Source organism: Sorex araneus, chromosome X (assembly GCF_027595985.1).
Source record: "Sorex araneus isolate mSorAra2 chromosome X, mSorAra2.pri, whole genome shotgun sequence".
In the NCBI taxonomy this organism is placed as follows: domain Eukaryota; kingdom Metazoa; phylum Chordata; class Mammalia; order Eulipotyphla; family Soricidae; genus Sorex; species Sorex araneus.
Genome location: NC_073313.1, coordinates 306,019,801 through 306,046,154, shown reverse-complemented (window position 1 = coordinate 306,046,154; position 26,354 = coordinate 306,019,801). Strand labels below are relative to the sequence as shown.

At 44.2% G+C, this 26,354-nt stretch overlaps 1 protein-coding gene across 1 annotated transcript in view; it reads left to right on the top strand.

Annotated features, from left to right (window-relative positions):
• Positions 1-1,981: 1,981 nt before the first annotated feature.
• Positions 1,982-26,354, top strand: part of LOC101537355 (immunoglobulin kappa light chain-like) — a 40,706-nt gene continuing 16,333 nt past the window's right edge. Inside the window, exons 1-2 of the mRNA XM_055120396.1 lie at positions 1,982-2,030; positions 2,142-2,435. Of these exons, the coding sequence (XP_054976371.1) occupies positions 1,982-2,030; positions 2,142-2,435 (343 nt within the window). The remainder of the gene's footprint in view (positions 2,031-2,141; positions 2,436-26,354) is intronic.

Genomic DNA, 26,354 nt, shown 5'->3' with positions numbered 1-26,354 from the left:
GTATGTGGGAACCCGTGAGTGAGATCTCCAATCCAACTTTTATCAGAACTAGACCTCTTCCCCCAACTCCTTATTTTTCCAGTAGCTTGGTAATCACACCCATAAAATGTCCCTGGCACCATGTATTCTCATCAATGGCCAAGACCCAGAGACTATAAACTAAAGCTCCCAGACAAGAACAATGTAGAATTTCTTTGAGGCGGCCACCCAAACTCTTACACTCTATCTCACTTACTTATGAAAAGTAGCACAGATTTATTTGATTTTAACATACTTGCTTGTATTCTCTTATCTATGGGTTAAATTCTCCAGAATGAAATTCAACAACCTTCACACACTTCCCTTTTATTGTGGTGGGAAGGTGCTCACTGGTGGGATTGGTGTTTGAATATTATCTGAAATAAACTAATGTGAACTACTTCTATATGAAAATAAAATATATATTTAAAAAATTTTAAATAGCAATTTCTTACACAAAATAACACCAGCAATTGGTGAGGGAGACTGACACCTCAGCAGACGTGAGTTGGGGTCCACATTTGACCCCAGGACCTACATGGCCCAGAGCACCTGCAGATAAAAGCCTGACAGTTCTCGACACTGCAGCACCACAAAAGCTTTGCGTCCATGGGCCAAGCATTGAACTGCCATCTCAGAAGACTGAGTTATTTTTAGAGTGACTGTCAGGTTCTCTGTGCACTGAAAGAGAGTCCCCCAACCTACAAAAAGAAAATTAAAACATAAAATTTTAAACCCTTCTAAAATGCATTTATATATGTTGGTATTCCAAAACAAAAAGAAAACCTCTTTGATATCCCAGAAAAGCCAAAAAGTATAGTCGAAGTGACATATGCACTTATGTGTTCACCGCAGCACTGTTTACAATAGCCAGAATCTGGAAAAAACCCGAGTGCCCTAGAACAGATGACTGGTTGAAGAAACTCTGGTACATCTATACAATGGAATACTATGCAGCTGTTAGAAAAAATGGGGTCATGACGTTTGCATATAAGTGGATCAACATGGAAAGTATCATGCTAAGTGAAATGAGTCAGAAAGAAAGACAGACATAGAAAGATTGCACTCATCTGTGGAATATAGAATAATAGACTATAAGACTAACGCCCAAGAATAGTAGAAATAAGTACCAGGAGATTGTTTCCATGGCTTGGAGGCTGGTCTCTCATTCTGGGTAACTCAGGGAAGGGACCACCAAGTAAAATGTGGTTGGAGGTCATGTGAGGGAAGGGTGATGCGGGGTCGAATACAGACTAGAGACTGAACACAATGGCCACTCAACACCTTTATTGCAAACCACAACACCTAATCAGAGAGAGAGAACAAAAGGGAATTCCCTGCCATAGTGGCAGGGTGGGGTGGGGGGAGACGGGACTGGGGAGGGGGGAGGGATGTTGGGTTTACTGGTGGTGGAGAATGGGCACTGGTGAAGGGATGGGTTATCGAACTTTGTATGGGGGAAACATGAGCACAAAGATGTATGGATCTGTAACTGTACCCTCACGATGACTCTCTAATTAAAAATAAAATAATAATAAAAAAAAAAAAAGAAAACCTCTTTGTCTCAAGTATATCCACAGCTGTGACTTAAAGGAGTCTGTAACAATTCCTGAGAGTATCTAGTGGCTGTGGTCTGAAAGAGCCTGTCCCTGGGGCAGAGGGATCAAGAAGCCATGTCCTGACTCTCAGGAGACCAGGGGACTCGCCCTTCTGTGCTCACACTGGTCCCCTCCTGGAGCCCAGGGAGGAGAATGTTCTCTGTGGGCAAAGTTCTGCTTCCCCACAGGGACCCACACCCCTAACTTCCCTGCAGCTGGGCTGGTCCCCACACACACCCTCCCCCTCTGCCTGCCCAGCCTGCCCAGCCCCCTCTCATTTGCAAGTCCTCAGAGCTCATGCCTGGACACTCAATAATAGTCTGTGTCACCCTGCAGGGTCAGTGTCTGTTGCACCCAGAGTGGACATGAGGGCCCCTGTGCAGCTCCTCAGCTTCCTGCTGCTCTGGCTCCCGGGTGAGGAGGGAAATGAGGGTTTTTAAGGATTTGGACTGTCTGGCTGTTCAAGGAAATTTTCTAACTTATAATTAATGATATTGTTGTACACTTATGTTTTTTTAATCTCAGGTTCCTGGTGTGATGTCCAGATGAGCCAGCCTCCATATGTGTCTGCATCTCTGGGAGAGAAAGTCACCATCACCTGCAAGGCCAGTCAGAGCATTAACAAATGGCTAAACTGGTATCAGCAGAAACCAGGGAAAGCTCCCAGGCTCCTTATCTATGCAGCAACCAATTTACAACCAGATGTCCCTTCCCGCTTCAGTGGCAGTGGATCTGGGACAGATTACACTCTCACCATCAGCAGCCTGGAGCCTGAGGATGCTGCCACTTATTACTGTCAACAGCATAATAGTTCCCCTCCCACAGTGATACACAGCAGAACATAAACCCCCAGAGATCAGCTGTGTGAGGCTGGGCTGCCCCAGCTGCGCCTCCTGGTGTCTCTACTGCTGAGGGTGTGTCAGATGCAGCCAGGCTGTGCAATGAGGGACAGTTCTGGGACATGTTGAAGGAACATCTTTCAGCTTCATTATTCTCAATCTTATCCCAGCGGCTCAACATGATAACAGATTTTCTGATTGAATTTACAGAGATTATTTTTCTGAAATAAGTAGGTGACAGTGTCATTCAGAGTTCACACGTGTTGGCCTGGGCATCCTAAAAGCCTAGAAACCATGCTTTAAAAGATATTTTTTAATTATAGCACATGTTGCTACCCCAGTTTTGAGGACACATGAGCAGCTTCATAGCCTCACACTGAGGGCGTCTCCCAGGGTGCATCCTCCCCGGCCATGATGTGCTGTCTGATGTGGCCAGAGGGAGAGACTGCGTCTCACCAGGGGACAAACCCTCACAATTCTGTGGTGTGTGGTGGTGGGGAGCAGGGAGGAGGGGACTGAGATCTACTCCTTTGACTGAGGGATTTTGATCCTGAAATCTTAATGTTAAATAAAACAATTGTACTGACAGGAACTGTGGTATACTATCCTGGATACCCTTGAAATTGTAAAGGGGTATAAACTTCATTCAAGCTGTGAGTGTGCAGGGGGAATTCAGGCAAGTAAGAGGAAATATCTGTCACACTCTGGTCCCATGGTCATCGATTTGCTCGAGCGGGCACCCTACTGTGGCGTATTCGATATCCAATAAGAGGAAATATAGAAAGGAAAATATCCACACCCTGTACTTAGCCCAAAGTCTTATACCAAGGCCCCATGGGAGATACCCTGGATAGTAGTGCCTGAGCTTCCCTGCACGGCCAGGCCTTGATACTCTCAAAGGGAATGTAAGTCTATGGAAATCACTGTTTCCTTAGGAAACACTACATTATTGATGATATGTTCCCAGTCTTGTGCCCACAAACCCACCATTTATCTAGTAGTATTGATTTTCCTTGGATTTGAATCCCTAGAATGGGAACATAAAATGTGGGGTGACATTGGTGGGGAAAATGTTGACCTCTTTTCGAAAGACAGATGCCCAGATCCACATTCCACATTTTGTTTTCCACTTTTCCTCAGCACAGACCAACCACTTTTGGCCTTTGCCAAACTGGTCCCGCCTCTGGGCAGGAAGCCCCTGGGCCATGGAGTTACTGTTCCCTGAACACAGGCTCTGAGTCCCCCAGACCCTGGGCTCTGGCTCCAGCTGAGAACGGGAATGTGGGGGCTCAGGGGCAGGTGCCTGTGACCCGGGCACTGAGATGAGACCTTGGCTCAGCCCGTGCAGTGTCACAGCCCTGCCTGCTCTAGCACATCAATGGCACCAGCAAGACCTTGGGGACACGATCAACACAGGGACACCCTGGATCTCAGTCTCCGTGCCTGGGTTCTAGTGCAGCCTGTGGGCCCAATATCCAGCTTCCCTCAGGGGCTACACAGAGACTCCATACATGTCCAACAGCAGCACAAACCCGGGAAATATCCAGAGATCTGCCACGTGTAGCATCCACACTGACACGTGTATCACAGAGAGATGGCTGAAGGGAACAGGAATATCTATATCACCTGTTGATGGTGATATGACTGGGTTTTGCTACCTTTATTTTCAAACATAGTGGAAAGATGTTAATTTAACCAAACTAATGCTTTAAAATGATATAAAACAAGCTATTAAATTGCACAAGGAAAAACTTACTTTTGAAGTACCAAAAAGCCATTTTTGGGAATATTTATGCACAAGCTCAAATCAATCATAGCAATAAATAATACAGAACTAGGAATGCAGGTGAGTAGAGGAGCTGGAGCACATGTTTTCCATGTCTGAGGCCCTGGGCTAGATTCTTGAAACCAACACATTAAACAGTGCTCTTGGGCACTAATGGTTGGAATGTCACACTGGTGTCTAAAGCAGCCGTGAGGACAGACCTCACCAGTCATCTCCATAGGCTGATGGCTTCCAAGGCTGCCTCACTGGTGCAGCAGCTGTGGGTGTCAGAGTGAGTCTGGAGAGTTCTGGAAGGAGGCATGGAGCTGGATTGCCAAGTCTACCACAGGAGTCAGGAGTCCTCTGCTCCCCGACACACCCCCACTGCTCACCTGGCATTTCACCTGCAGCTTCCTCTTCCTTCCTGAAGATTTTTCTGATATTATATCCATGACATGTGAGGACGAAAAAAACTAGCATTTAGCTCCTGGTGACACACATCCCTCCTGAATTCCTCGCCCCTCTTCATGGTTACTTCATGCTAGTTGAGCATTTTTTATAAAGATAAATCATCTTTTACTTTGTGCTTACAGAGTAGCCTTGTGTTGTGTATTACAGCATGTGTTTCAAAGACTGATGTAAAAAGCCTCTAGAATCACTAGGACCAGCATCTGAAATCATTTTAGCCGCTGTATCAGAAAACAGCCACTAGATGGAGACAGACCCCATAACTGACCATACAGGGAGCCTGCATTTAAAAAGCACTGGGACAGTAGCTGAGCTAGTGTCCGTCCCATTGTCAGTAGGGACAGGGGTCCTGGGGGAATGATGGGAAATGTATGGAAGTAGCTGTCAGAGGCTGAGTTTTATGCAAATTATCATATTTTTTCAGTGTGAGCAGAAGTCCAATATGACCTATCTGCTGGAAACATTAGTGGTGTTACCCCTTATCCATATCTCCCCAATTTATATTGTGACATTATTTCATCGTGACACTAGATGGGGAAGATAAACCATCACTTACTGAAAAGTAAAGTCAGATGATGGAGGATAAGAAGAGAGTACAGGGGCTGGAGTGATAGCACAGCGGGTAGGGCGTTTGCCTTGCACGCGGCTGACCCGCGTTCAAATCCCAGCATCCCATATGGTCCCCTGAGCACCGCCAGGGGTTATTCCTGAGTGCATGAGCCAGGAATGACCCCTGTACATTGGTAGGTGTGACCCAAAAAGCAAAAAAAAAAAGAAAAAAAAAGAAGAGAGTACAAAGAGACACCAGGAAACCCCCTCTGTCCCCCCAGGTACCCACCCAGGAGAACAAGGGTGAGGACAAGGGGAGGGAGGGGCTCCTGCTGACAGGAGGAGGGTCTCAGGGGAAGTGACCCTGAGGTATCTTGATCTTTATTCTCCAGCCTCTCAAAGAGTGAGAATCCCTTGTGTGTGGTTTGAGCCCCCCGGCTGTGTGTTCCTATGAGGGAGCCTGAGCTGATACTTCACACTCCTGTACCCTCAGAGCAGGGATGCCTCAATTACAGATAAGGGGGCACCCCATTACCTCTCCTACCCAGTCCTCTGACTGCTCAGGCTTCATGCTTAGCTTGTTTGTTGAGCCTGACCTTGCCTTTGCGATGAAACTGTTGTTGCTTTGATTCTGAACAGAAATACATCAAGCCAAATATTCTTAGAAATGCATTTCTCAGCCAGATGGCTGAGCATTGTTCACAGTGACCATCTGGTCCTATGAACAGGACATGAGGGGGCCCCCAAATAAATGAATGTTTTAAATAAAATTTTGTTTGCTTTGGGGCCACACCTAGCAGTGCTCAGGATTTACTATGTTTTTTCCCTTCAGTGATCACTCCTGACCCAACTTGGGGGACTGACCATATGGGGTGTCAGGGGTCGAACTAGAGTTGACCACACACAAAGCAAGAGCACTGCCTTCTGTGCTATTAAATTTTTAATGTTAGCACTACAGAAAATATAATGTTGAGATATCAGGACAAGAGAAAACAAAATTTGCCTTGATAAAATGCACAGATGTGAAATTTTTAAAAAAGTGTTTTTAATTCCTTAGCGTGATATGCAGTTGTGGATTAAAGGAGTTTGTATGATCCTGAGAGTGTCTCTGTGGCTGTGGTCTGAAAGAGCCTGTCCCTGGGGCAGAGGGAATAAGAAGCCATGTCCTGACTCTCAGGAGAACCAGGAACCCGCCCTTCTGTGCTCACACTGGATTCCTCCTGGGGCCCGGGGAGGAGCATGTTCTCTGTGGGCAAAGTTCTGCTTCCCCACAGGGACCCACACCCCTAACTTCCCTGCAGCTGGGCTGGTCCCCACACACACCCTCCCCCTCTGCCTGCCCAGCCTGCCCAGCCCCCTCTCATTTGCAAGTCCTCAGAGCTCATGCCTGAACACTCAATAATAGTCTGTGTCCCCCTGCAGGGTCAGTGTCTGTCACACCCAGAGTGGACATGAGGGCCCCTGTGCAGCTCCTCAGCTTCCTGCTGCTCTGGCTCCCGGGTAAGGAGGGAAATGCGGGTTTTTAAGGATTTGGACTGCCTGGATCTTCAGGGGAATTTTCTAACTTATGATTAATGATATTGGTGTCCACTTATATTTTTTTTAATCTCAGGTGCCAGGTGTGATACCCAGTTGAGCCAGCCTCCATCCGTGTCTGCATCTCTGGGAGAGAAAGTCACCATCACCTGCAGGGCCAGTGAAAACATTAACAGTTGGTTAGCCTGGTATCAGCAGAAACCAGGGGAAACTCTTAGGTCTCTGATCTTTAAGGCAACCAGTTTAGGACCAGACGTCCCTCCCCGGTTCAGTGGCAGTCAATCTGGGACAGATTTCACTCTCACCATCAGCAGCCTGGAGCCTGAGGATGCGGCCACTTATTACTGTCTGCAGCATAATGCTTACCCTCTCACAGCGATACACGCCAGGACATAAACCCCCAGAGATCAGCTGTGTGAGGCTGGGCTGGCCCAGCTGCTCCTCCTGGTGCCCCGATGCTGAGAGTGTGTCAGATGCAGCCAGGTTGTGATGTTATTGAAGAGGGTGGAAGAGGGCAGAAAGGGACTCTGGACACCCAAATTCCTCAATACAGCAGCACAGACATGAAAATAATTCTGCTGATGTGATAATTGCAGTAGGATTAAATGCAAGAAAACTGAGTTTTAGTACCAGTAAAGGTTCAAGCAGTTGGGGGAAAAATCACCCTGAAAGTCCAAGCAAAAATTATTTTTAAAATAGATTTTTTTTAAGTCATATTCCCTACAAAATTTAGAAAACTACCTCTCAGTGTCTGTGTTGCAAGCCATAATGCCCAAAAGTAGAGAGAGAGTATGGGGAATATTGTCTGCCATGGAGGCAGGGGGAGGGTGGAAAGCGGGGGTATGCCGGGGGTATTGGTGGTGGGGAATGTGCACTGGTAGAGGGATGGGTGTTTGATCATTGTGTGACTGTAACCCAAACATGAAAGCTTGTAACTATCTCATGGTGATTAAACAAAATGTTAAAAATAAATAAATAAATTTATTTATTTATAAAACTTACAGAGATTTCCCATAAAACCTAGTTTTTACTTGGTTTTACTAGGATTCCCTTTTGTGATCATTCCACATACCCACCGCAGTGATACAGTACATCAATTACAATTTATGAACAGATGCATAATGGCTGTGTCCACCTTTATAGCAATTTCACTGCCCTAAAAATCCTCTGTGAGCCAATAGTTATCCTTCTGACAATTCCTCAAAAGCATAGATGTTTATACTTCCTCCACAGTTTATTTTAATTTTACTTTCATAGAGTTGTTCACAGTAGTTGATTACATTCAGTATTTCAACACCAATCCCGCCACCATTACACCTTCCTACCACCATTATTTTGAATTTTCCCACCACCAACCAAGCATGCCCCAAAGGCAGATGCTAAATAATTCAGTTTGTATTGTTTGTTATGAATACTGTCACTGTCACTGTCATCCCTTTGCTCATCGATTTGTTTGAGCGGGCACCAGTAACGTCTCTCATTGTGAGACTTATTGTTACTGTTTTTGGCATATCCAATACACCATGGGTAGCTTGCCAGGCTCTGCCGTGCGGGTGCAATACTCTCAGTAGCTTGCCGGGCTCTCTGAGAGGGGCAGAGGAATCAAACACGGGTCGGCCGCAAGAAAGGTGAATGCCCTACCATTGTGCTTGCATTGGTGGTATAGTGGTGAGCATAGCTGTTATTAATAATTGACTAAAAATTATTCAAAAAGGCTTCCTTAGAGAAAAGTGTGTGAAAATTGTTCATCTCATTTTGGATCCACTAAGCCTCTATATTAGAGATCATTAACATGTTGTTAGAGTTTGAGTCTTGTGTACTAATATATGTATATATATATATATGTCTGTGTGTATAGTTTTTATCAAGATTGGTTTTCTTCTACCTTACACCCCATCAAAAGTGGTGTGCTACTCTTGATATATCAATGAAATAAAGTATAAGATGTCACAGCTGCACACTCCTGTAACTCTAAAATTTTACATAGGGTGCTAGAACTATAGTTACATTTTTTAACCGGGTGGTGATTTTGGGCTCTGGAGGCATCTCTGCAGCGTGCTGCTCTCTTCCACAATTCATTTGTGAATCTCTGAATCATGGCCATTAATGCGCTTAAATGGTATCCAGAGGCAGTTCATGGGCATGACTGCCAGGAAACTGGAAGCACAGGGAGACGGGAGGAGGGCCCCATCCTGACTCCAGACGAGCCTGGAGTTTTCAGTCACAAGTCCCACATACCTGGATTTTTTCAGCGGATTCAATCTCATGGGTAGGGGCTCAGGGAGAGCCTGTGGAGGTCAGCCATGAGCGTGGCAGCAATTGGGTTCTGGAGGTTTGGGTTGCCAGGGTTCTTTTGGGGCAGGCAGAGGGACACACCTGCTCCCTTTCAAGGTCCCTGGATGAAATCAGCCCAGCGTGGGGAGCGGAGACATCTTTGCAGTGTGTTGCTCTCTTCTGAGAGTCATTTGTGAGTCTCCTTTCTCCACAGTTCTATTATTTCCAGAATATCTATACATGAATTAGCTGTGATCTCTTTCAGATTGTTTTCTTTCCCATTGTACTCTGCATTTGAGTTTTGTCTTTCTTTCATGCCTTTTTGTTTTATAGTCTTTGGGGTCAGAGACATAGTTCAATGGGCAGAGTGCTTGCCTTGTATTCATCTGGCCCTGGTTTGATCCCAAGCACCACGTATAGTTCCTGGAGCACTGCCAGGACTGATCACTGAGTACAGAGACAGGAGTATGCCCTGAGAACCATTAGGTATGGCTAAAAAATCAAGAAAATTTTTACAAATTAAATAAAGTATTTCTTGCTTTGGTTAAAATTCCACTATCTGGATGTACCAGTCTCTTTAAACACCACCTACTGAAAGATGTGTTAGATGCTTTCAAATTTTGATGTTTAACAAAAATGTTCTATGAAAATTGAGTACAGGTTTTCTATGGATATCTTTTTAGTATTTTAGTAATTACCAACAAGTCCAATTGCAGGATTACATGTTAAAATAATATTTATTTGGTAAGTTGGGGTCAGAGCAATAGTACAGAAGCTAGGTCTCTTGACTTGCACACAGCCGACCCGGGTTTGATTCCCAACATGCCATACGGTCTCATGAGCACTGCCAGGAGTAACTCCTGAGTGCAGAGTCAGGAATAACCCCTGAGCATTGCTGGGTGTAACCCCTACTCTCAAGAAAACAAAGAACAAAAAAGAAAGAAACCACCAACCTGTGATATGATATGGTATGCAATTTGCATTCATTCTAGTGATGTATGAGAATTCTGGTTGTCACATCTCATGAAATAAGGTGCTGTCACTTTCTGGATTGAGAGAGCCATTTTAAGATGTGTGTAATGATAGTTCTGTGTTTCATTTTTCATTTTCTGAATGTGTACTGTGCATTTTTTATTCATAAGCTTGCTTAATCATCATCTATATATCTTACTTTGTGTTAAGGTCTTTAGTCCAGTTTTAATAAGTCTTTTCATTTTAAAATGGGGCACACCCAGAGGCACATAGAGATTACTCTTGACTCTGTGCTCATTCCAGACAGTACTCAGAGGAACAGGATTGAACCCTGATTGACCTCTTGCAGGGCAAACACTTTACCTACTATACTTTCTCTCCAGACTCAAGACAATTTATTTTATTGTTGTTGAGTTTTAAGCATTTTGTCCATTTTGAATAACAATCCACTATCAAATATATACTTTATAATCTTTTTCTTAAATTTTTGCAGTTATGAGTTTTCTGAATACAGGGGATTAAAGTTTAAGCTGCAATACTTTTTGGACTGTGGATAAGATAGTCAGGAAAACAAATAATAAAAATGTATGAATCTTTATTGCTCTCTCTTCCAGAAGCCAGAGCACATGTGTCACTGAAGGATACTGCCCTACTACTGTGTTGTCCAAAGCCTGCCCAGAACCCTGGGCTGAAGGTATTGATGCTGTAAATTCTGCAACACAGTTTCCAGAGAGTCTCAGGATTCACTGTCCCTCTCTCTTCAAGTGTAGTGACTACAATCCTCCTTTTTTGACTTTTAAAATTCAGTGAGGCTCTTTAGATAACTCTAAAGAAAGCCACATATGAAAAAGGAGTTTTGACAAATGGACAAAATTATGGCGAGGTTGGGATGTGGGGAGCAATCAGCCCAGCGTGATCTATTTCCAAATTCTCAGTCTTGCTGTCAATGTATGGAACCAGAACATATATGCATGTGCTTGCTACCAATAAGTCTGAGTTATGACATGAAAGATCCATTAACTCATAGATTGAACAGAAAATGGTGAAATCACATTGAACACATAATAATCATCTAATAAGAACTTTCCTTGCATACCAGAGGACTGGGTTTGATCTCTGCCTCCATATGCGTCACTAATAACCACCCAAAGCAACCTCTAAGAACCAAGGCAGGAGTTGTCTCTCAGCACCACAGGGCTTAACCACAAAACAAAACCAGAAGGAAGGAAGGGAGGGAGGGAGGAAGGAAGGAAGAGAAGGAGGAAGGAAGGAAGGGAAGGAGAAAGGAAGGAAGGGAAGGATAAAAAAGAGGAAAAGGGAACTTTCGTCACACACCAAAGTAAAACCCACATAGCATAAAAATATGAAATATAAAAATACTTTGGTCATTATAATTTATCCAGAAGTTTGTCACATTATCTTCATCATGGGAATTTTTAGAAAATATAAATTACAGGTCAGTTAAGACCTAGTGATGAGAACCTTCAGTTTCACTGGACACCAGGGAATCCATGTAAAGATTAAGATGTTTATTTGGTTAAACAGAAACATTTTTCATCTGGGCTGATAAAACATATCTAGTGAAAGCACAGTGAGTCACAATCTTTTCCCCCATAACATTTTGTATGAATGTAATGAACATTTTAAAAGATTAGCACAGAGAGACATAAGTTTATTATACAATAACATGACAGAATACCTTAAAACTTAACTCATGAAATATTGAATAGTGGAACTACTAAAGCAAATGAAAGCAATAAGGATGCATAAATAATTGGGAGCTAGGAAGTTAGGGGGAACAATACAACATAAGAGAAAAAAGTCCCTGGGAAACAAAACTGAACAAGTACTAAAACTCCTTTATAGGACCAGAGAGATAGTCCAGTGGGTAGGGCCCTTGCCTTGCACCAGGTCTACCTGAGTTTTATCCCTGGCATCCTATATGGTCCCCCAAGCACAGGCAAGATTGATGCCTGGGTGCAGAGCCAGGAGTAACACCTGAGCATCGCTGAGTATGATCCCAAAACAAACAAAATAAAAAGTAATAAAAATATCCTTTATATAATAATGTCCTGAGCATTTTTTTGTATGCCCCAGTATTGTAGATTGAAAAACATAGCACATAACTTGGAAAATTACAGATATACCATGAATAAATGTTAGATTACAAAAGTAAAAATATTAAACAATATAGTCAAAATATTAGTAAAATCTCCTGAACTTTAGTATAAATACATTAATATAAACATGTTATATCTGACAACAGCATATAAAGAACATGCACAATTTCTTTACATTAAGTTATCTATCTAGTTCTGACTGAAAGAAAGTAGGGATAGATTAAAATGTTATAGAATAGTAGACCCATGAGAAGGGTCAAATATGGTCAGGATCTCAGACTCCATGTATTTGGAAAATGGAGGAAATAGTAAAAATGAGAGGTTTGGAACCATAGAGAAGGTAAAACAAAGCTTCTATATCCAGCCCCCTCTTCCTTTATGCCCTACTTCTTGTGCTTGCTGGGGTCAGGGAGGTGCTCTTTGCTGCTTTTTATTTTCCTTGAATTAGCATTTTATTTCATCTGGGTGCTAGCCTCCTTTCTATCTCTCTCTCTCTCTGTCTCTGCCTCTTTCTCTCTCTGCCTTTCTCTGTCTCTGTCTCTGTCTCTCTCTCTTTTCCTCCCTCCCTTTTAAAATAAGTACTTGCTCAACACTGGAGAATCCTCTGGCCTCCATACCGAGCCTATATCTCCGGGACCCCCAGATGGAGCAGGTTCAGTCTCCCTGCCTTCTCCTGATGGAATCCCGGCGACCGTGAACTTCTATAAGCATGGCTCCACTATGTGGCTACAGGATGATTCCTCCGATTGCAACCTTTCCTGATATACAAAGTGAACAATGGAAAAATAAATGATTTAGCGTCTGCCCGTAACCAAAATGAGAGAGAAAACGGTGGCACACAGAGCCTTGTGGGATGGGGGATGGAACTGGCCCCTCTCCCTGCCCCTACGAGGACCTGAATTGCAGCCCATTAACGGCTCCTGGCTCCTGAATGGCCATGATCCCAGAGGCACACAGACCAATCTCGTAAACCAGTGGCTTTTGGCAGAAATGCATCTGGACTGAGCATTAAACTATGGCACCGTGCCATCCCGGGTGTGGAAAGGTGTTTGTTCCTTCTGCCTTTTCTCCCCAGCGGCGCCATGGCTGCCACCTTTTCAGAGCCTATTGGACAGCGAGGTATGAGACTGCAGTGACGTGACACATGGGGCTTCACGGGGCTATGGGGGTGGAACCAGCCCCTCTCCCCACCCCAATAAGACCCCGAGTTGCCGCCCACAAAGGGCTCCTGGCTCTTCAATGGCCATGATCCCAGAGGCACGCAAAACAATCTCAGAATCCAGCGGCTCTTAGCAGAAAACCCTCCAGAATTATTACTAAAATATCAGAAATCCAAAATGTTCTTCATATCAGCAATAGAAAACAAATTATCTAATGATGTCTTTTCGGCAAGTCTGAACGTTGGGGAAAATTCCAAATAATAATGGTGGATCTTTTGTCAAAATATTGAATGGGATCAAAGCAGAGAGGGAGTAAGGTGGAAATCATCTGCCCCATAGGCGGGGGGTGGGGTGGAATTGGGGGTATACTGGGGTTCTTGGTGGAGGGTGTGCACTGGTGAGGGGATGGGTGTTTGATCACTGTGTGACCAAGACTTAAACTGGAAAGCTTTGTAACTGTTCTCACAGTGATTCAATAATAAATAAATACTTGCTTTAATTATTTAATATTCTCCATGAAATCCTTCCTGGCAGACTCAAGAATCAAAGAACAACAAATGGCCTAAGACAATGGAACTGAAGGGTGGGTCTTCAGATCCTCAGAACCGAGACAGGAGTCTCTGGGACATTGGTGAGGGAAGCATGCCCTCTGGTGGTGGGTGTGGTTTTGGGACAATGTATGCCTGAAACTATCATTTACTGTTATTAACAGTGTTGTAAATTACAATAGCACTGTAGCACTGTCCTCTCCTTGTTCATGGATTTGCACAAGGAGTGGGCACCAATAATGCCTCTATTGTGAGTACATCAATAAAATGGGGAAGGGAAGGTGCAGAGAATCAGGGATCCAAGCAACTGTGTATGCTGGTGTCCTGACCCCTGTCCTGCTTTATCAAAAATAATTATTTTGTGCAGTCAAAATATATAGCTTCAGAGAAAAGAGGAAATTTCATGTCCAAATGCCTGCTTGCTGAGGCTGAAACAAAAATACAGTAGGTAGGGAGTTTGCCTTGCAGGTGGCCAACCCAGGTTCTATCCCCAGCATCCTATATGGTCCCCTGAGCCTTGCCCTGAACACAGAGCCAGGAGTAAGCCCTGAGCACTCCTGAGTATGGCCCAAAACCTATACATAAATAAATAAATGCCTGATTACATTCTTGAAGATTTCTAAATGCAATGAGATTGTTTGATCTCTGGGATCAAACAGGTTCAGGTTCTGGGGACTCTGAGATGAAGGATCTTCTCACCATCTTTTGTGTTTGCTATGTTGGTTTTGCCCCATTTTGCAACAATGAGAGTTCATTGTCTACAGCGGACATAAAACAGAGACTCAATGCTGAGGCTGAACCAAGCAGACATCACCACAGAAGCTGGAGGAGGTCACTGAAGAGGGGTCCCTCATAACCCAGGAACCCCACCCCGAACCCCACCCCATGCTGGCAAAGAACCTCAGATCCATGGTCCTTTTGTGTGCAGTTATTGGAAATCGCAGAGATACAACTTGACCTTGAAAGGCTGTAACACAGGCAAGGACCAGATCTGAGATCCTGGGGCTTCTGCAGCCCCCTGCTCAGGAGAGAGAAGCTAAAGCTAGTAGCTTCGGTCTTCAAGGAGGTTAAGAAAACATCCTCTCTTATAGGACTGGTCTGGACAAGCTTCTCATTGCTGGGTGCATAGTCCTCTGCAAATGTCTACATGCTACACTTACCTCTGTCCTTCAATCACCACTTAATTTAACCCCTAATTTATGAATGTTGAACATTCTCTATGTATGATCTCTTTGATGAGGACAAATGGGTGTGGGCCTCCTGAGATGCTTGCCTTGTTTAGATGCAGCTCAACAGCCAACTTTTTGTGTGGTTACAACAGAACACAGGTGCCCTTTTTTCTAAAAGATCTGGCTGGGTCTGAGGAACTCAGTGTCAAATTTTCAGAAGTCATGTGAAAATAGGACCTCACTGTCCTGTACCCAGCCTCAGCTGCTAACCAGTCACCACCAACACTCCACACCCTACTCCCGCCGTGGTTGGAGAGAGTCTACCCCTGAGAGACTAGCAGACAAGACACTGTTCAGTGAATCAGACATGCAAATGATCTTCAAGAAAACTTGCCTACTTAATGCCTGGTTACAGTTCTCTGTCCTAGAGTGGCCTCTCAGCTTGTCTGAACCTCTGTGACCTTGTACTTGGTTTCAGGAGCAGCAGACTTTGGGACACTCCAAGATGTGCTTCCAGATCCATCTCCTCTGTCTCCTGGTGATGATGGGCTTACACGGTGAGCACTTTCCCACTGCAGGCTGTGAGCCGGTCCTCTAGTTCCTGACACAGAGAGCATGTGTCACGTGGGCCTTGTAAAGGCCGTGTGAGATGTAGCAGGGTTTTCAGTGAAGTAGTATTAGAAGCTGAGGCATAGACCCTAATGCTGACCAGGAGGCAGAGACACAGATGACCTTGATCCTTGGTCTTCACCCTGAAGGCAGGGGTGCTTGTTCATGCTGAATCACTGGGAACCCATTTGGACCATAAGAAATGACATTATTATTATTCATCAGACTCTCAGGCTGGACTAGGACAAGCGGTCATCACTTACCCCAGCTTGTGAGGCAATAGGGACAGCTCAGGGATCCACTGATCAAAGTAGAAGGCCAATGAGAACACTACTACTGTCTTATTTTAGCAGGGCATGGATATGTTTCATAGGGAACAAAGAAATTTCCTCCCAGACCTTGTGAGCGGTCGTGTACTGTGTTGCCTCAAGATGTGGTTATTTTACAGGCTGCAGGGGGCACATCACCCTGACTCAGTTTCCTGAGATCCTGGCAGCATTGCCAGGTGGCTTTGTCTCCATCACCTGTAGAAGCAGCACAGAGGTCGGTACCTCCATGGCTTGGTATCAACAGAAACCCAAGAAGGCCCCCAAGCTGCTCATCTTCGGGACTTCAGCCAGGGCTGCTGGAACTCCCGCCAGGTTCCGGGGAAGCAGTTATGGCTCTGACTTCTCCCTGTCCATCCATGGAGTGGAAGCTGAGGACGCTGGTGTGTATTACTGCCAGCAGCATTTCAGCAGACCTCTCACAGTGACACGTCCCCAAACAATAATGTTGCTCTGACTGTAGATGCCTGAGCTTGAACTAAGACACCTGCATCCCTCGGGGACCTCTGAGCAACAGATGTGAGTCAGTATTGCAAATGCCATGTTCACAGGGTTTGTGTTTTCTACCAGCTGAAGCATTTGCAGAGTTATTACCTCATGTTCATTTATTTATTCGGAGGCAGAAGGTTGGGGCCACACCTGGCAATGCTCAGGGTTAGGCATTTTCTTTGAATACAGGAAACCCAGCTTTGAACCATCTGAGGGTACATTTAAGAATGTTTGAACGATGCAACTTCTGGCAGATATCTCTCTGGACTTAGTTACTAAAATACTAAATTACAGAAACCCAAAACTGAGAGGCCGCTAAGTGTGGTCACTCGACCTCATACTTCTTCATCCTCAGCAATGGAAAACAAATTATCTAATGCTTCTTTTTCAGCAGGTCTGACTTTAGGGGAGAGACTCTCCAAACAATAATAGTGAGTTTTGTTGAAATATTGTATGCAATCAAAGTGAAAGTAAAGTGAAATTTATTAGTTACACAGGTGGGGGGGGCTTAGGGTGGGGGGGCTAGGGGCGTGGGGGGGTTTGGGGTGTGAGGGGGCGGGGTGGAGCTATACTGGGATTCTTGGTGGTGGAATATGAGCACTGGTGAAGGGATGGGTATTCGAGCATTGTATAACTGAGATTTAAACCTGAAAACTTTGTAACTTTGTAACTTTCCACAATAAAAAATTTTAAAAAATAAATAAATAAATAAATAAATAAATAAATAAAAAGAAAAAAAAAGAAAAAAAAAAGAATGTTTGAAATTAAATCTTGTACTTGTTTGGTCCACTGCAGATGTTTGTTGGTGATGCATTGAAATATAACGTGAGATAAAAAGCGAATTCAGACATAAAGTTCTAAAACTGAGATGAAAAGCTGATTCTTTAAAACACTGCACTTGGCCTCCCCGTCCCAAGGGACCCAGCTCAGGCAGCCAGAAACCTCCAGAACTCAACCGCTGCCATGCTCATGGCTGCTCTCCACAAGCTCGGGCCAAGTCTCACCCATGAATGAACCTTTTCCTCAAGACACTTTATAGAACACACCCTACACCCATACTCCAAGAGTATCAAACCACATCTGATGGAATTCAAAGTAGGAGGCAACCAACGTTCAAGATAAATATTACATTATTTCAGTTCTGCTTTGGGGCAAGGATTGGGGTACAGGATGGAAACACCTGAAACATGGTGGTGGGAAGGTGTAATAGTGGTGGGATTGCTGTTTGAATATTAAACGCAATGCAATCAAATATTGGAGGAAAAAATTTAAAACAAATACCACTGCACTTGGGGGCTGGATTGATGGTGCAGCATGTAGGACTCTTGCTTTCAAGAGTCATTCAAGTTCCATCCCTAGCAGTGATGGTGCCCCGAGCACCATCAGAAGTGAGTTCTGAGCATAAAGATAGGAGTAAGTCCTGAGCACCACCAGATGTGGTCCAATAACCAAAATAAGCATATAAACAAATACACAAGCAAGCAATTTGCCAAAATTAACTTCAGAAATACTGAAAATGGAATATGCCATATGTCGACTAACAATTTTTATATCTTATGTTTTCTTATCCTTTAAGGTAATGTGTTTACAATAGTTTATGGTATTGATAGATAAAGCAACTATATTACCCCATCTCCAAAGTGCCCAAGACAGTCCAACACTGTCCCTGTGTGACTGCTTGGTTTTGAATTCAAGATTCTTATAAAGGAGAAATAAAGACATAGTAATGGATATCAGTTGAACTGAAATGCATAATTACTCCCCGTCCTAGAATATGCAGAAAAACGATACTTAACTTTACCTGTTTTTATAAAATGTGCCATGTGACAAATTTGGAAGACAAAGTTGAAGGATTTATGATGCAAAAATGATGTATATCTTTCTCCTAGTTCATAGTTTCTTGAGTAAATTGCCTGAGTTTCTTTGGGAAAAATATCAAAGCAAAATGTTCTCCATACATCTAAGTCAAATTTTCAGAGTTTTCTCAAGAGGATTTGAGTTCCACCTCAATCATTGCTTTATGTCCTGTGAATTGGCTCAGGGACAAGATCTAATTCAGAAATTGTGACAGTGGGTTTCTATTCACAGAAACTAGAACTAATTTGGTGAAAATTTCTAAGAGTCTACATACAACTTCAAGCGAACTAAATCCTGATTCATTGCCACAGATTTCTATTTCTGATGTCACCCTGCCCCCTCCTGTCCATTTTGGTTCATTGCACACACATTACCTGTGAAGATGATTACCTGTACAATTATTACTTCACCAGTGAAGAATGTAGTCTGCAGTACTCTGTACTACTCCCTGGTCCCAGTCATCACAGGCAGGTCCTTCTCCAAATGGGAATCACTTCTGAGGGATGGTTTAGAGCCTTTGTTGGGTAGTTTTAAAATGTTTTTCACTTTCAGTATTAATATTGCAAAACACAATGCCTAATAGGTGAGGGGCGGGGGTGGGGGGGAGGAGAGGGAGAGAGAGAGAGAAAAAAAAGCACCTGCCAAAGAGGCAGGCGGGGGTGGGGGGGAGGGGGAGTGGTGGGTGATGGGAGGGAACCTGGGGACATTGGTGCTGGGAAATGTACACTGGTGAAAGGATGGGTGTTGGAATATTGTATGACTGAAATCCTATCATGAATGGCTTTATAATGCTCTAAAAAATAAAATTTCTGTTAAAGTGTTTTTTATTGATTAAGACCCTGTGGTTTATAATACTGTAGTGATAGTTTCTCATGCACATAATTCCAATACCACACTCATCATCAGTGTACCCACCTCCCTCCCCCAAGGAACCCAAGGATTTTCCCAACACCCCCCCCCCCAATTCAACCGTGTGAATCAGTCCTGCTTGGTTGTTATGTTGAAGTCAGGATTTCCTAAAAGACAGGCTTCAGGATTGAGCAGACACAGGAACTGGGTTATGATATAGTTCAGGCTGTTCTAGAAATACTTTAGTATCACACGGTGCATCATATTTGGAGTAAAGGGGTGGACTTGTATACCCTGCGGTGTGTAATTTGATAATGTCCTATCGGAGAAAGAAGTGAGACCTTGTGTCAGGTAGTTTCTAAATCAAGACAATTCCCCACGGAGACAGACAGCTAAGGATGCTTCAGGCAGGATCCCTAGAATCTGGGAGAAGTGGGGCATGATGAAGGGGAATCTGGGCAACACATCACAACTTCTTTCATGTTTTCAGTGAAAATGTGCCATCATTTCCCAGGTGGTGCATTTAACCAATCCAGGCATGTATGGCCAATACAGCATGATGATTGGAATACTGATCCTTATATGTGAGCAGGGCTTAATTCTACTCAGTCTCATTGCCATATAATGATGAAAGAAAGTTATAATCATACTGTACTATTTGCTCATTAGTTACTCACATATAAAAGTCATTGACCAGCAAGAGGGACAACATGAACAACAAACCTGTTAATATATATAACAATATATATTATAGATAACAATATATAAATATATTTATATATACAATATATAACAATATATTATATATGACAATAATATATAACAATATATATATGCCACACAGAGAAAGACACAGAGAGAGAGAGAGATATGAGAGAAAGGTGGGGGAGAGAATTTCAGTGCAGAGATAGAGTATGCTGAAAGATGTGTTGACATCAAAATACAACTACAGGTGAAAATAGTAATTAAAACAATAATAATATTGTTTAAAACTGTAATTGGTCTCTTGGCCATTATTACTGGAAACATACTCAGATTCTTTTCTGGAAAAATGTTGCACAGGTGTGTCTGAGGGAACCAGCTTTCCTTCCTTCTTCCCTCTTTCTGTTTTCCTCTCCTCCCTTCTTTCCCTTCTTCCCTCCTCTCTCCTACCTTACTTCTTTCTGCCTTCTTCCCTCCCTTCTTTCTTGCTTCCTTTGCCTTCCTTCCTTTCCTCCTTCCTCCTCTCTCTCTCTCTCTCTCTCTCTCTTGCATTTTGGGTCACACCCGGCAATGCACAGGGGTTACTCCTGGCTCTGCATTCAGGAATTACTCCTGGTGGTGCTCAGGGGACCATATGGGATGCTGGGAATCCAACCTGGGTAGGCTACGTGCAAGGCAAACGCCCTACCCGCTGTGCTATTACTCCAGCCCCTTTTCCTCCCTTCTCATTGTTGCTTCAACAATACAGACTTCAGCACTGTAGCCCAAACAACACTGCTCCTGGGTGACCTCTGACTAAGACTTGGGAATTCCTTTTTCATAGCAAGCTTCTAAAAGAGGGCCAGTAACATCTAGCAGATTGGACTTTGTCAGAATTTGGGTGGGGGAAACTCACCCAATTAATTGCCCAGTTGTTTTCTAAGGACACACATCTTCAAGGCGTCCACACTTGCCAGAGGGGAAGTCTTCCACCAGAGCACTGCTGAAAGAGGGTTTTATGGAAATGCATACCTGGGATTTCCCCAGAGTCATGGCTGTCCTGAAGGGTGGGTCCCCTCTCCCTCACTGAAAATGTCCACCTACTTTGTCTACTTATCCAATAGAAATAAAATGCCACTGTATTCTCTCCTGGGTCATTGGGGTTCAGTTCAAAGGAGAAGGAGCAGAAGGAAAAGCTGGAGGAGGAGAAGGAGGAGGAGCGAGTAGAAGGAGGAAGACAATGACAATGACAACAACAAAAATAGAACTACATCAAAATTCAGTTCCTCTGTCTACCCAGACACTGGCTATTGCTCCTTCAATGAGCTGTTGATTTAAACAACACTCTCCAATCAAATTTTTAAACCATCTCTGTTAAAAGAGCAAAACACACTAGTTTCTAATAAGTATCTTCACAAGTGTGTGTGAAGAACCAAAAAAGGCAGGAGGGGGCAGAGTGACATCAGAAATAAGAATCTGTGATGCTTAACCAGAAAGTACGTTTACTTGCAAAGTCAGAGGATTTCATAAAAAAAAAAAAAAAAGCTTCAAACCCTCTAGCTAAGGTGAATTAAAACCAAATGTCTCATTTTCTGACTCAGTTCCTACACCTGAACCAATTCACAAAACCAGAAGATAGCAGTGATTTGAGTTTGATTTCATGTTCACTCTTTTTTTTGTTTAAGTAATTAAAACATCTTTCAATTTTAGATATTTGAACAAGTAGCAAAACTTTGATTATTTTTTTAGTCTTACCTCAGTTAAATTGCTGGAAATTATTACTTAAATTGTGTTGAATAGTAAATATACAATGATAGAAACACTGAGAGGAATTCTTCATATCCTTTTGAGAAAAATCCCAAAATTTTGCCTCAGATGGGAAACATTTTGCTTCAATATTTTATAAGAGGAACTTGTGGATGTTTTCCAAAGAAACTATGACTTAGGCAAAGAACAATAGATACATCTGAAGAGTAAGTTGTCCAACTTTGTCTAATATCTGTCATACAACGTGTTTTATAAAAGTCAGGAATTAGGAGCCAGAGATAATACAGAGAGATAGTACAGCAGATAAGGTGTTTGCCTTGCATGCGGCCAATATAGGTTTTATTCTGGCATCCCATATAGTTCCCTGAGCTCTGCCAGGAGTGTGATCCATGATCCCTGAGAGTAGAGCCAGGAGTAAGCTCAGAGCACTTCGAGGTGTGACTGACTCGACCCTCCCACCCCACCCCCCACACACGAAGACTGAGACTTAAACCTGAAAGCTTTGTATTTTTTTCACGGTGATCCAATCACGAATCACGAAATCCCGTTAATCACCGATTTCTCGGGCAGGCTCAGTAACATCTCATTTTGTCCTTTCCCTGAGATCTTAAAAGTCTATCTCGACTCCGCCCTCCTAACGATGTTTCACTGGGGGCTCTTCAGGGTCAGGGGAATGAGATCCAGCTCGTTACTGGATTTTGCATATGAATACACCATGGGAAGCTTGCAAGGCTGTCCCTTGTGGGCCAGAAACTCTCAGAAGATTGCCAGTTTCTCCCAGAGGGAGAAGTAGTCTAAAGATATAAATAAAGCAAAACTGCCATAAGCTTCTGAGAGCTTGCTTTTAAGTCTCTCTCTGGATGTTGGCCGTTGATGGGATTACACACACCTGGGTTCCTCTGCCTGTACCTTCATGCATGAGGCCTGTCCGAACGTGTGGAGAGGGGCCTCCAGCATGGCTGTAGCTAAGTTCCGGTGGTCTTCGGCCGCCAGGAGCTCTGCTCGGGGTGGGGAGGGAAGCTGGAGCCCATCCCCTCTGAAGGGCCCCGGGGAAGACAGCCAGACGTGCGGGCAAGAGACTCTCTGCACAACCCCCTCCCCACACACACAAAGACTGAGACTTAAACCTGAAAGCTTTGTATTTTTTTCACGGTGATTCAATAAAATAAAAGTTTAAAAAAAAAGTTGAGCATATTATTTCTCTGCATATTCCGGGATGGGAAAGGATTATGCACTATGTACTTTACTATGTTTTTATTCTGATAGAACAGAGAGTAGGGTGCTTGTGTGCAAGCAACCAACCCAGGCTTAATTGCTGGCACCCCATAGTGTTCCCTGAGCCCACCAGGATGCCTGAGCGCAGAGCCAGGAGTAAGCTCAAACAGCACTATAATTCAGGAACAACTAAAGAGGAAATGAGATTTTTCTGACACGTCAACCAAGAAGCACGAGAAATGTCCCCTGAGGGAGGAACTGGCACCATGAGGAAGATGAGAAAACAATTGTACTGATTCCCTCTCAGAACATTTATTGTTAGTTAAAGGACTATACCGACCTGGGGATAAGGTCTACCATTCGACAGCTTTGAGGTCACAGTCAAGCACCCTAAGAAACACCCACAGGTCTCTGTAAAGCTACTTCAGAAGAAGCATCTTGGGGGCGGAGTGGGGGGGGGGGGGAATGAGTGTCTCCCCTAGTCGGGGGATGGAACCGGTCAGAGCCCTCCCAGAAAATTTCTTTCCTTCTGTTACTAAGGCAAATCAGTAATCCCTGTTGGGGGGACCTGGGGGCACATGAGCTGTACCCCTTCAGTGCAGACAGCAGTTTACAATGGGACAGGGGAGGGGGAGAACCCAAGGCAGGTCATGAGTGCTGGGCTGGGGGTGTCTCTGGCAGACAGCAGCACCAGGAGTGACCCCAACCCTGCACTCAGCAGCCCAGACCTCTCTATCCTTGGGAAGATTTGCATGTACCGCCCCAAGCCTCCCCACTGTGCCAGGACAGACCCAGCCCTCTGTCAGAGGCTGCGCATCAGGTATTTTAAGGACCAGATCTGAGCAGATTCAGGAGTTGAGAGGCAGCAAGATGGTGTCACTGTACCAGATCCTCGGGCTCCTGCTCCTCTGTGCTCCAGGTGAGAGAAAGGTCCCAGTGGAGACACTTCGGAGGCAATCCTTATGCTCCCTAGGAAGGGTGGTGATCCAATGAGGCAAAAGATGATGACCCTAACAGCCCCCTGTCTCTCTGACCGCAGGCTCCAGTGGACAGATAGTGCTAACTCAGGCTGATAAGTCACTGGCCGTTTCTCCGGGAGAGAGCGTGTCCATCCGCTGCAGAGCCAGCGAGAGCCTCCTCTTCAAAGACGGGAAGCACTACTTATCCTGGTACAAACACAGTCCTGGGAAGAGCCCCCAGGTGCTCATTTACCATGCATCCACCCTTTTGATTGGAGTGTCCTCCCGGTTCAGTGGCAGTGTGTCCGGAACAGACTTCTCACTCACCATCAGAAACTTGGAGCCTGAGGACTATGCCCACTATTACTGTCTTCAAACTTTTAAAAACCCATTCACGGTGGTTGGGCCCCCTACACTAACCCCAACCACGGTGGGCCCACAGCCCAGCTGTACATCTGCCCTCTCCTAGGAATCTCCACCAACAGCCGCTGAACTTCAGCAAGACAGGCTGTAAGTCAATTTACCAGCACTGCCACGGGTGGCCTGTAGCGCCTCCTAGCCCCTTCTCTCGTCCTGAGTCTTAAGACTCGGCCAAAGAAGAAACCTCAAAGACAGAGAAGGAAGTAGATCCGAAGAAGCTGGAAAGTAACCAAAAATGGATCTGGCCTCTCCCCCCTCCTGAGTCTCCTCTAGACATGGGGGCAGCTACTTCTCCATCTCTTCTGACTTGCATGGTCCACCCATGCCCCCAGTAACAATCTCTTTCTGAGAATGTTAATAGGAGCTGACAAGAGCTTGGGGTGAAAGAAAAATTCTTAGTTATTCCTTTGTCACTGCCAAAAGAGGCTTCATTTTAACCCTCCCCACCGTCTCAAATTCCATTCCTATGGATACCTTACATCCTACTCTTTTTACTATATATATACATATATGTATATATATATATACATATATATTTGGGAAATAGGGTTACAATAGTGTTCAGGTTTCTGATACTGACGTACAAAGTTACTGCACAGCTCTCCCATTGCTGTGCCCATGGCCCTTCATCCTATGTCACTTCCAGTCCAATGTTCTTCCCCCGCCACCATTGATTATTTGATTACTAGTATATACTGTTACCTCCCTTAGCACTATCCAAGAGTTTGAGACCTCAACAACAGGCTATTTTTTAAATAAGCCACACACATATGGTCAGTTACTATATGACAAAGAAGCCAAGTATACGCACTAAGGAAATGCCCATCTAAATTCTACTGCTGTGAAAACAAAACTGCGACATTAAGACATGAAATTGGACTGCTATGTTAAACCAAACTCATGTTATTTAATACATGGAGTTGATTAAATTTGTGTTAAGTAAACTACGTTCAAGGGTGAGTCACCAGTGGTAGACCCTTGTATCTCAAAGGTTTAAACATAATTCTGAATTCAAAAAACACGTAGAACAGGCTAATCACAGGAAAGGGAATTGAAATGGTAGCTAAGAATCTTTTTTTTTTCTTTTTGGGTCATACCAGGTGATGCACAGGGGTTACTCCTGGCTCTACACTCAGGAATTACTCCTGGTGGTGCTCAGGGGACCATATAGGATGCTGGGAATCACACCCAAGTCAGCCACGTGCAAGGCAAACACCCTACTATTGCTCCAAACCCAGTTGCTAAGTATCTTTAGTGTGTTTATATTTTCATTCACTTGCAGTACTCTTCACTTCTGTAATTTCTGATTATATTTTTGCCATTTCTATCTCGTTCTTGTACTTTGCAGTGACATCATTTCTTTGAGCTCATTAAAATCCTCAGCATGGCATCACTAGAGTCCTTCTGAGCATTTACAGAGCTGGTTGGTACTGGAAGAGCCATGCAGGGTAATGTTGTCACTCACTGAGCTTGTGGGCTTGTGCTATCTTCCCCTGTGGGTTTGCTGGGCCCCTGCTGTGCTGGCGGAGAATCTTTGTAGTTAAATGCCCTGGGAGACTCTGAGGGATTAGGTTGGATTAGGTCCTTTTCCTTTCCTGCCCACCTTCACCCAGTGACAAGAGGTGTAAGTGTGAGCAGTGTGAGGCCTGGTGAAAAGAGCTGTCACAGGCTGCATACATGGCTGCATACATGGCCAGAAGGTACAGGAGATGTGGAGGTGGGCCAGCTGAGATGTGGAGGTCGAGCATGGGGCCTCTTCTGAAATTCTTAATGTTACTGTCATCAAGACACCCCAGTGTGTATGTTTGTGTATATCTACCTATATGCATGGTTGATGATGTCTATAAGCATTAAAAATGAAAATAACTAAATAATAACTGTCATATTGCTGACTTTGTTTTGCCACATTGAAGTCAGCTTGCATTTGTGGCAGTATGTCAGCAGATGACATTGTTATTCAAGACAAGAAGACCCACTCCAGATGGAATTCCAGAGACCAAGAGCTTCCACAAGGAGCAACCTCCCCCCGACCCCACCTTCCTGGGTCCCCACCTGCTCAATAGACTGGCTGCCAGGCCCAAAATTTGCCTCCAGGTGCCAACAGCCCTGGCCCAGAGACTCCCAATTGAATCCCAAAATGGATGAGTGCCATACAGAGATGTCTCT